The 12,198-nt window shown below is 36.4% G+C and overlaps 1 protein-coding gene across 1 annotated transcript; it reads left to right on the forward strand.

Moving 5' to 3' along the window:
• Window positions 1–4,675: 4,675 nt before the first annotated feature.
• On the forward strand, window positions 4,676–11,001 carry LOC145597544 (putative 26S proteasome non-ATPase regulatory subunit 3). The gene is made up of 9 exons (XM_081653735.1): window positions 4,676–4,808; window positions 4,893–4,988; window positions 5,079–5,269; window positions 8,293–8,430; window positions 8,507–8,643; window positions 8,798–8,852; window positions 8,951–9,061; window positions 9,871–10,110; window positions 10,249–11,001. The coding sequence occupies exons 2-9, from the start codon at window positions 4,910–4,912 to the stop codon at window positions 10,759–10,761; spliced, it is 1,464 nt and encodes a 487-aa protein (XP_081509861.1). The 5' UTR covers window positions 4,676–4,808; window positions 4,893–4,909; the 3' UTR covers window positions 10,762–11,001.
• The last annotated feature ends 1,197 nt before the right edge of the window (window positions 11,002–12,198 follow it).

Below are 12,198 nucleotides of genomic sequence, written 5' to 3' on the forward strand. Positions count from 1 at the left end.
ATATATATATACATATATATATATATATATATGTATATAAACCAACAAAAGGAATATGTTAGCCAACCCAAAAACCATATCAACCAACAAATGAAACATATAAGCCAACACATGAAACATATCAACCAACAAGTAAAATATGTCAACCAAGCCTCCCGCACCAAACAATTCGTGCATCCGTACGCAGACAATACCTTCTCTTTATTTTTGTAACGGAAAATTTGCCAATTACTGCCGCGTATTAATGTCATTTTGAAAATTACTACTGCGGATTAAAAAAGTTGTGCATTAGTACCGTAAAATTTTTTAAAATCTATAATTATTATTATTATATATTAAAAAGGGTTCCTAAAACATAATATGTTCCATGTGTCACATTTCTCAAGTTCGACATGTGAACAATAGGCGCCACGTGTCATTATAATTATGACATGCATGTCATTTTCACTTGTATAATTATGACATGCATATTTAAAAAATGCTTATACAAGACTTGAACTCAAGACCAACAAGTTTTAATTTAAGAGTCTTACCATCTTAGCCATTTATTAATTGTGCTTTTTTTTTTATCCAGTAAAATTATACTTAACTTTGATAAGTTAATTTGTGTCTTTATAAAATTTGTTTCCATTATGTAGTGATTGAGTTTGACAACTAAAAAATGTTTATAGCAAGACTTAAACTCGAAACCAAAAAGTCAAACTGTCTAAACAGTCGAATTTGACTAGCAAATTAAACAAGTACAAACTAGCAACCCGGGGCATCGCCCGGGCCACACACTAGTTTTGATTTTACAACCTGACTCTACTTTAGACCATTTATGACATCATTTTTCGCCTTAATCCATGTTTAACCATTAGTTAAGCATTTAAAAGACCCAAAAAAAAAAAACAAAAAAAAATTCCCCGGCCCTAACCCATGATTACCCCAGGTAAACTAAAACACCCTCCTTCTTTTCTTTCTCTCTCATAATTTCACTTTAACCCTCTAACCTTCAACCTCCTTGAAGAACACCACTCTACAAATTGGTGTCACACGAATCTTTCACTCTGTAACGAATCATTTACTTAAAATGACAAGTAATTCGAGTTATGAATGAAAAGGGAGGGATCGCTGAAGTAAAAGGACCGAATAGAAACAATTTACAAATCCACGTTAGAATTCGTTGATAGCTTAATTCAGAGAAAAATCACATATTATGCTTAATCAATAACTTAATTTGAAAAAAAAATACAAAAGCCCTATGTTAATTAACCAAAATCATAATCTATTAACCTTAAAATTCGAAAACTCTAGAATTCGAAAACCTTAAAGACGAATTTATTAGAGGCAGATTACACGTTCACTTGGAGCACTTAGAGGATAGATGGGAAGAATTAGTGTGAATTTGGAGTAAGAAGCTTGGAGGATGTTTAACAATGGTGAAGGAGGAAGATTAGTTAGCTAGAGTAACTAATCACGATTTAGGGGGATTTTTTTTTTTTTTTTTTTGGAAAAATTGCCAGAATAATCCCAACTTTGCTTTGTCCGCCCAAAATAATCCAAACTTTTGATTATTTTTTTAATAATCCCAACTTTATATTTTATCCGCCCAAAACAGTCCCAAGTGACCATTAACTTGTTAAACTGGTAAATATTTTTTTTTTACGTTTTATGTACACCTGTCACCAATAATTGGTCAAAAGTTGAATTATTATTAATATTATGGAAAAATTGCTCCAATTAATCTGAAATTTACCTCGTCCGCTAAAATTAATCCCTACTTAGGATTATTCCCCATCATTCCTAACTTTAGGGGGTATTAATTTCTATTGCATCCAACTGGTCATCCAACCTAATATTACTAGGGGTGAGCAAAAATTCAGGGTACCCTGATGTGGAACCGGAACCTGTTCGGAACCGCAGGTTCCAAACCCGAAACCTGTTGAACAGGTTCCGGTTCCGGGTAATAAAATTAGGAACCTGTTGCAACAGGTTCCGGTTCCGGGTAGTAAAATTTTGGACCTAGAACCTGTAGGGTACCCTGTTAGTACATGTTCCCTATAGGATACATGAAACCAAAACCTATATGGTATTGAATATTCTAGACAATTAGTGTTGGTTTGTTATATTTGAAACAGTTTACTAAAGTTGTAAGTTATTGTGAACATCCATTTTTAAAAATATAGAATTGTCACAATTATCAAGTAACTATTAAGCTTACTTTGAAAAACAGGGTACCCTGTTTAGGAACCGGAACCTGCAGGTTCCGGTTCCGGTTCCCAATTCTTAGGAACCTGTTGCAACAGGTTCCGGTTCCGGTTCCTATTTTTAGGAACCTGTTGCAACAGGTTCCGGTTCCGGGTTCCGATATTTTTACAGGGTACCCTGCTACGCTCACCCCTAAATATTACAGGTTACAAGACATGTGTCAGCCTATAATTGGCTAAAAAAAAAAAACAAAAAAAGAACCCACAAACCACCCATGCCCAGCCCAGAAAACATCACACCCCCAGCCCGCCGGAAAATCGGCCCCTTCCCCGAAAACCTCTCCCCCGATGCCGGAAATCGCCGCCCAGCCACCCCTTCCCTTCCCCATCCCCGAAAACCCCTCCCCCACCTCCAAAAACCCCCCCACCCCTTCCCTTCCCCCACCCCCGAAACCACCCCCCTTACCCAACCCTTCCCCCCCGGAGCGCAGACCACCGACCATTCCCCCTTCCCCTACCCTGTCGCCGATGCTGCCCCGACCACCTTCCTTTTCCCCTTCGATCACCACGCGAACCAGCCATAGTTCCCCAAATCCTGAGCAAGGAGGCCACAAAATTAGCCACAGACGGCTGAAATCGGCCAATTTAGGGTTAAAACCAACCACTTTGACCGAAATTCAACCGATTTTGGCTGTTTTCGGCCATTTCTGGTGGTCGTTTTCAGGGAGAAATGGGGGTGCGTTTTCTAGTGGTCGTTTTTCAGCGAGAGTTTTTAAAGGGAAAGGGGAGGGTGGTCAGGCGTCGCCGGCACTAGGAGAGGGGAAGGGAAGGATGATTGGGCGGCGACCAGCTCTCAAGGGGAAGGGTGTTCGGTTGGTCGTGGGTTGTTGTGGGGTGGTCGTTGGTGGCAGCGAGCTGCTATGGGTGGCTGGGTTTGGTTTTAGGATTTTTTTTGTTTTTACATTTTTTTTATTTTCTCTATTTTTAACCAATTACAAATTGACACGTGTGCAAAAAAAAAAAAACACTAATTCACAATGTTTACCTGATTGATCGGTTGCAAGTCATTTCGGTGCAATAGAAATTAATACCCCCTAAAGTTGGGAGTGATGAGGAATAATCGAAAGTAGGGATTAATTTGGGCGGACGAGGTAAAGTTCAGATTAATGGGAGCAATTTTTCCTAATATTATTATCAACTAATTAATTAAAAATAAAAAAACCACTACCAACCACCATCATCCAGCACTACCCTAAGCCTCCCCTTTGCGATCAACGCTACCCCTCCCCTACCCTAGCTGGCGCCGGACCCAGCTACCCACGGTCGGCGCCGCCCCTACCCCTCTCTCGGCCCCTTAAACCACCATCCCCACACCCAAAAACCACCCTTTCTCCCCTAAGAATCAACCTTAAAAATTATGGTTAATCACCAATTCACCACCAAGATCATTAGCATCATCGAGATTGAATACTATTGGGATCAAGATTGCTTTGATGATGATTATCATATTGAGAATTTTGATCTCCTTGATTTCAATGACACCTTCGAACTTCATCCTCCAAAACGTATTGTTTTTTTTTTTTTTTTTTTTAAATTCGATTTTTTTAAAGTTGTTTGAGGGGAAGGGGGAGGCAAGTCAGTGCGGCGCCAGCGCCGAGGGAGGGTGTCTGGTTGGCGGTCGGTGCATGGGAGGCAAGGGTTGGGTTGGGCGTGCGTAGCAATGGAGGTTGCTGCGTTGAACGGTTAAAGGCTGGTGGTTTTTTTTTGTTTTAATTTTATTTATTTTTTTTTATTTTTTTAAAACCAATTATAGTTTGACACGTGTCTGGTAACTTGTAATATCAAGTTGAATGACTGGTTGGGACTAATTTGGGCAGATACAGTATAAAGTTGAGATTATTTAAAAATAATCATAAGATGGGTTTAATTTAGGTGGACGGAGCAAAGTTGAGATTATTTTGGGCAATTTTTTTTTTGGGGTCATTTAAAAGATTAATTAAGGGTTAAACGTGTGTTAAGGGAAAAAATGATGTTATAAATGAGGAAATCTAAGTAGTATAATCAAATTTTTAAATTTTTTTACGAATAATTCACAAGTTTTTTTAATTTGCAGAAGTAATTTTCAAAATGACATTAATATGCATTAGTAATCAACGAATTTTTTCTTTTTGTAACACTAAATAAAAAACAGCCGTATACTCCCTCTATTTTTTTTTTTTTATATGTATCAGTTTGACCGGCACATTTGCCGAAACGCTACTTTGACCATAAATATCTTTAATTCTATATTAGTAAAAATTGTAACAAAATTATATTATGAAACTAGATATTATGACAAATCTAATGATATACTCATATAATATAATAACATTTATTCATTTTTTATAGGTGAAAAAATTAAGTCAATTATAGTATGTGAATAGTGCAATTGTTAAAGTAATGCATATAAAAAAAAAACTGGAGGGAGTAAGTTTTTCCAACAAAAGGAAAAAGAAAAGCCGCTTCAGCCTTCAGCATCATTGAGCTTCTTGCAGAAGAAGAAAGGAACTACTGAAGCATAAGCGACTACATTTCGAAGCTTCAAACCCTAACATTTTCCCCCAAATTCAACAGATTCAGGTACAAATTCATCAATTTCATTCCAATTTCCTTCATTCAACAACTTTTCGCATTAATTTTCTGCAATTTTATCCTTCGCAACAGTTGAAATCGGCGATAAAATGACTCAAGATGTGGAAATGAAGGATACTCAACCCCACTCAAATTCTCTCTCTTCAGTCGATCCACCTACTTTGAAGCGTATTTCTAATTCCTTCACCCCGATTTGATTTCTGTTTCGTTGAATTTTGCCCAAATTTTAGGGTTTTGATTGAACTTGATTTGTTGCAGATTTGAAGGAGATTGCGTCGTTGTTGGAAACGGGTTCTTATACAAAAGAAGCTCGTCGGATTTCTCGTGGAATTCGTCTTACCTTTGCTGTTCGTCATAAGCTCACGGCCCGTGTGCTGCATTTCTTCCTTGATTACGCTCTTTCTCCCGGTTCCGAGGCCCATGGAAAGATCTCCGCATTTCTTCCTAAGGTATCGTTTATATGATTTTAATGCAGAATTGAAACAAGGAAGATATAGATTTCCTGTTATATGAATGAGCTGAACTGGGAAGTAATCATTTAGAGTGAATTTTTTTGTTTTTGATTGGAATTTAGAGTAAAGCTAACAAATGAATAGATAGAAGTGAAAAAAGAAATGAGTAAATTCTGGTTTGGACCTAAAATCTCACTTATGTTCGTCTGCACAAAAGGCGCTCCGGTGCTTACTTTAGCTTGCATTTTGTAACGCGCTTGCCCTTACTAGGTCAATGCTATTTTCTATGTGAATCAATTCACCAAGTGCCTAGGTGTGCCCAAGTCGTGTTTTTTAAATTCAAGTAAGAGTGGGTTAGTGCCGTTGGGTGTGAGATCTTCCTTATTGAAATCAATAGTATTGGGGCTGTGTAATTAGCAATCTTCCTTATAGAGCATGAGAAGCAGCTAGTCATGAAATATTACTCTAGGAACATGCAAGATCAAGGAAGAAGTATTAATAACACTTAAATTTTTTTTATGATTGTGAGTAGTAGTGTGAATCTGTGACGGAAGCACTGGAGTGGCCTTTACCTTCATGTTGTCAAATTTGGGCTAGAACTGAATAAATAAAATTTTTTGTAGTTGCACGATCAGTTCATCTTTTGCTCTGGACCTGCTAATGAGCATTTTGTTGCTTTAGAATAAGTAAATGTCGTGTTCAAATGAGGTATGTGGGAATCATGTCTGAGCTCTTAGTTGCCTTTTGATCCCAACTATGTGCTATATGAGGGTTATATAATCATTCAAGTCACATATATTTATAGAAAGCTGATGAGGCCTATTAGGCTATTATAGCATCAAGAATAGTGACATAAAACTCAACTAAAATAACTGTTGATGAAAACTTGTTATGAGGGTGTTATCTTACCGACAGGGTGACTAAATCATTGGCAATAAGAAAAATCATTAACTCAAATGAAAATTTCTTTAGTAAATGACAAGAATATACCTTCCATGCAATAAATCTCTTGCCTGTCACATTCTCCTCTCTCTGTGTTGCTGTCCCTAGTGTCTGTGTATGGTCTTGGATTTCTAGGTTATGGTCTCTAGATGATGTAACTCACCCTTTGTTCAGTGATGGTATTAAGGAATTGGGGTCGTGGGAATCTAATATGTATTATTTATTTTTACAAAGCAATCCTCTATTCCTCTTGATAGTGCCTTCCTGCCAAGTACATGTAGACCTGCAAGGTTGGCTAGTACTTGGGTGCTGACAAAGCCTCTCTCCATATTGTTCCTTGCTGAAAATTAAAGCCTTTAATTTTTTCCTCTTCCACTTCATCAATTGAAGTTCTGTTGTATGAATTGAGGCTGTCTATCCAACTTTATGAATGGCTTATTTGAAAATCATAGAAGTGAATTTGAAGGCTATTCATAGATAAGATAGGTATTCCATGTCTGAAGGCCGAGGCTCAAAGTGGATCCAGTATCCTAAGTTGTATCTCGAGTCTCTTTTGGTCTGCATGATTATGGTTTAGATTGCTGTACTGAAGTTAGCAGAGCCTTGTTTGATAGGCTGTAATTATCTCACTCCTTTGTCATTAAGAGATAGGGCGGGGGGTAGTAAGCCTTTTAAAGGAGAAGTCTTATCATGCTCTGTTGAAAGCTACAGAAGTACGTGTAATCCGACTTTCTTCCTTGAGTACTCTCTTTCAAAGCTCTTTTATTGTGAGGGATCGGATAATAAAGGCAGCGGTAGAGGTATATGATGCATTGCATCTTATTTACTCTTCCTCTGCATTTGTTTTCATATCGGAGTTGGGTGTGGAGTTTATAGATGTGTACTAGAATTGTTTGGAACAACATTAGTAGTTACTCTCTCCGTCCCCTAATTACATGTATAAGAGAATCTTTCTATTATAGGATTGTGATTTTTGAAAATAATACCCTCATTTTACTTATTAAACTCCCCAATTGTCCTCAAATACTAGTGATGGTGTTTCTTGGTTTATGTACTGGTCATCCCTTTTGGCATTAATTAGTAACAATCACTCTCTCTCTCTCTCTCTCTCTCTCTCTCTCTCTCCCCCCTCAAACTTCATCTTCAACCTCTGGTTTTAACTTTTTCTCTCTCTTCGTATTCGAATTGGATTTTTCATTGATAAGTCTATTTCTTTGCTTGATTTTGTCCCCTTTATAAAGGCCCTCAAGTAATTTTACCATTTGTTGGTTGTATAAGCTTAGATCTGGCAAAACCCTCATATTTTTCATTTTCTATCTCCTCAAAAAATTCTAGATCTGATTGTTTACATAGACAACATAGAGTTATCTTCAATTTCGCCACTTTTCTTCAACCTACCACCATCGCAAACTCCATGTTCAGACCAAAATCAAAGAAATTTCATCAAAAAAATCCTAAATATACAGATTAAAGAGATAAAATGATTAATTTTCGTTTCTTCTTGCCGAAATCTTTGTTAGAAATCGAAGCATTGATGGTTGAATTAGACACCATGATTGAAGATAGAACTCAAATCTGATCAAAATAAATAAAACCTTACTTTTGAATTTTATTTTTCCAACGAAAAAGAAAATGAAAACATCTGGAAAAATATAGAGTTTCGCCCTTGTTATTTAGAGAAAGAAAGCTTGAGAAATTTAAAGAAAGAAAATGAGGGAAGAGGTTGATTTTGTGGGTTTTGCCATTATATTCTAGGTCTGTGTTTTCAGTTGTAAGGGAAAGGAGAGAGAGAAAGACAGGGGTTTTTATTTATTATTTTGATTTTTAATTTTTGCAATAAAGTTGTACCCACATGGGCTATTGTACTTTCCAATGATTATGTTATAACTAATCTCCCATTTTCCTTAGTAACCGTGAAAATTGAGAAATAGGCATGTAAATAGGGGATGGAGGGAGTACTAGGAAAGTGTGACTTCAGGTTCTCTTTTAACCATGCAAATTTTAGACTTTTAGCTCCAAAGTTGCTTACAGATATGTTCCAACATGGAATTCCTAACTTATTTTCATATTGGTTATAGGGAGGTGAACAGGAGATGGAAGTTGATACTGCAACATCTGCTGTGCAACCTTCAGGGAAAAGCACTTTACCGGAGCTGGAAATCTTCTGTTACTTAATTGTCTTGTTGTTTCTAATTGATCAGAAAATGCACAATGAGGTGTGCTCTGTTCCAATGAACTTTTTTTGTACCTTCATTGTCGTATGTGTTTCAAGCTAACTCTGAAAATGTTCAGGCTAAATCTTGTGCTTCTGCAAGCATTGCTCGTTTGAAATCATTGAAAAGAAGGGTTGCTGATGTGCTGGCATCCAAATTGTATTCTTTCTATTCATTGAGCTATGAGCTCACTGGTGATCTTGCTGAAATCCGTGGGTAGGCTCAGATTTGCTATTTGCCTTAATTTCTTGTATTGGAATTAGAAAAATAACCCTAATGTACATAGGCAAACTAGAAATATGTTTCATAAAGTTATTGATTTTGTTGTGCTTCTGCTCTAGCTCTTTAATCTAATTCTTTTCTTTTTCAGTGAACTCCTCACCTTGCATCGGCTGGCTACATTGCACCATGATGAGCTTGGTCAGGTTTGTGTGCAGTCAATGAGAAGCATATATTATTATATATGCATAATATGATTTATATGCTGAGAGTTTGAATTACAAGTGATTTATCTATGCTGCAGGAAACACTTCTGAACCTGCTGCTTCGTAATTACCTCCATTACAACTTGTATGATCAGGCTGAAAAGCTGAGATCCAAGGCACCTAGTTTTGGGGCTCATTCCAATCAGCAGGTATTTTCTATTACCTGTAATGCTAGTAATGTCTTCCTATGATTTATTATGCACTAGTGTTGTAAAGCAGTATTTACACAGAAATCTGTAATCCTTGGTTGTTGTTTCACATTTTACATTTTTTACCTGCTCTTCTAATGCTATGAGAGGATAATCTCATCTCAAACAGGTAAAAGTGATGTTGGCTGTTGTAAAAGTTATAAAATTTACGAAGTACTTGAAGTAACATTGTCATTTTCTATCTAATAACTCCAAATGATGCTGTATTTCTGTTTGAGACTTCCAGAAATTGAAGGCAAAATTGATTTTTTAGAATAAGGAGGGTAGTTTCATGAAGTTGCTTTGAACTCTCTCTGTAAAAGTTGCTTGTAGTTTTGTTACTTTCTAACATTACTTTTGCTTGGAAAGTTCTTTATATTGTTGGGAGTATCATGCACCTGTTTCTTATGTTTAACACCTGTCAAGTTTTTCTTTGAGGACCGCATCTATATTGGGGTTGTACTGTAGATGTTTTACAAATTTTTATTTGGCTCTGGTTTTCTTGTATGCATGGAATGTTTTTACAATGTTATACCTTATTATGTGGTGTAAGCCACTCACCCTTGGTCATTTTGTGGTTCAATTATGGGGGTAATAGGAACTTATAGTTGGAGTAGCTTAAATCCTATATATGGAGTATTTCTGGTCAAGTATGCACCATTATCTTCTGTTGTCTCCTTTTTCACCGACAACTGCATTTTTCTCTTGTAAGTGCTTATTGCCTTGTGATGATTCTGGTCTAAGTAATCAACTTAAATTTTTTGCTGCAGCATTGCCGACATCTCTTCTATGTTGGAAAGATCCAGACAATTCAGTTGGAATATACTGATGCAAAAGAGAGCCTTCTTCAGGCCGCTAGGAAAGCACCTATTGCAGCCCGTGGTTTCAGGATTCAGTGCAACAAATGGGCTGTGATAGTGCGATTACTACTAGGAGAAATACCTGAGAGAACAATGTTTATGCAGAAAGGGATGGAGAAGGCCTTGCGTCCATACTTTGAGCTTACAAATGTATGTTTAATGAATGTGATCTCATTTGCAGCTTGTATTCTCATTGTCTTAAACCTGCAAAGATCATTTTTAGGCAACTTTTTATTTTGTCAATTCTAATTTATTGCTGATAATCTATTATTGGTGGCGGCTTTGTAGGCTGTTCGTATTGGTGACTTGGAGCTGTTCAGAGGGATTACTGAAAAGTTCTCTTCTACTTTTGACAAGGATCGAACTCACAATTTGATTGTCCGTCTGCGCCACAACGTCATTAGGACTGGGTTGAGAAACATTAGCATCTCCTATTCCCGCATCTCTCTTGCAGATGTTGCTAAAAAGCTGAGATTAGATTCTCCCAACCCTGTTGCTGATGCTGAGAGCATTGTGGCCAAGGCTATTCGTGATGGTGCAATAGATGCCACTTTAGATCATGCAAATGGTTGGATGTTATCAAAGGAGACTGGTGATATCTACTCAACAACTGAGCCACAGTCTGCCTTTGATTCTAGAATTGCTTTCTGTCTGAACATGCACAACGAAGCAGTACGGGCTCTACGATACCCACCTAACTCGCACAAGGAAAAGGAAAGTGCCGAAAAGAGAAGGGAAAGGCAGCAGCAGGAACAAGAACTTGCTAAGCACATTGCCGAGGAAGAGGATGATGATTTCTGATGATGCTCACAATCTGTGGTGGCCTTTAGCTTTTCCATATTCTTGTTTATCTCTAGGGGAAAGCCCTTTTAGCTCACCCTTTACTTTGCTGAGATGATCATGATTGAAGTCTAGATGTTATGATTTTCTTGCCCTTTAAAAATTTTCAAATATGCTTTTAGTTGCTGCTGCAGCACACTCATGTTTCTAACATTTTTTCAGTTTAGTTTGATAGTTTATCCATTCATCAGCAATTCTGGATCTGTTATCGCTAAGATTCTTTGTGCGGTTGTGCCTGATCGATCATGTTTAACTGGTATAGTGTAGTTTTCTTTGCTATTATCGTTAGGAAAGCATTTATTGTATTTATTACTTGCTCCACTTTTCTTTTGTAACCGTATTTTATTACTTGCTCCATTTCTTTATTTGGAAACCTTTCATAATATTTTACTAATTTCTTCTCTTCTGGTGGACCCTCCAACTATTATACTTTAATATTTCCATATTCTTTTTCTACTCGACTTCCTTCATATTTTATTAGTTTTTATAATTTATCCTAAACCTTCGCTTATTAAAAACCGGAGCAAGTAATATAATACAAAAGAAGTATTACTTCCTAGTTTTTTCATAGCGGCAAATGTTGAAAAGTGGAAAGTAAAATAGAAGTGTCAACAACTCAACACCCAAAATAGCAGTGGGCTAGCAACACAAACATAGATGCGGAGTTAAAATACATGAGGTCGAACATTCAAAATCAGGTTTTTTGATGCCTATGAGGCTTATTGCAGTTTCTTAATTAATCTCTTTGTGTTTAAATAAATAAAACGCTTTGACTTTTTGCACGATTTGTCTAATTTACTTTGACTTATGTTTGTAATTTATTTATAAGAATAAATAAAGTCATGTGAATACTTGTTGGAATCGTCTCAATTAATAATTTATAAATATTCAATTGTTATAACTTTTACTTATTGATAGTTAAAAATAATTCCAGTTAAAGTTTTACATTGGCATACGTGCATATAAGAAATGTTTCATTTATCTAAAAATGGAGGGAGTAATAGATATGTATCCCTATTACATGAGTAAAGTCTGAAGTTTGACATACATCTTAATCATCTAAATATCTAATATACTTACTTGTGTCAAGCGATTAGTCAGCTTAAAACCTAAGGAGATGATTGGAACCCTTTCGATTTTTTAATGGAGTATTAATTCCAAATTTGCGGTTTCTTCCCCTTGATAGTCTTTCCTACTGGTTATATTTGTAAGGAAATATTGTTAGATAACACCTTTTAAGTGTGATTTGTTGTGAGAAAACACCTTATAATTTTTTTTTATTTATATATTTATTTATTTATTTATTTGTGAAAATACACCTAATACCAGAAATTATTTGTAAAATAACACCTGAGGCCGGTTTCGACCTATTGACTCGGTTTGATGACATTGACTATC

The sequence above is a fragment of the Chenopodium album genome, chromosome 20, assembly GCF_948465745.1.
Source record: "Chenopodium album chromosome 20, dcCheAlbu1.1, whole genome shotgun sequence".
In the NCBI taxonomy this organism is placed as follows: Eukaryota; Viridiplantae; Streptophyta; class Magnoliopsida; order Caryophyllales; family Amaranthaceae; genus Chenopodium; species Chenopodium album.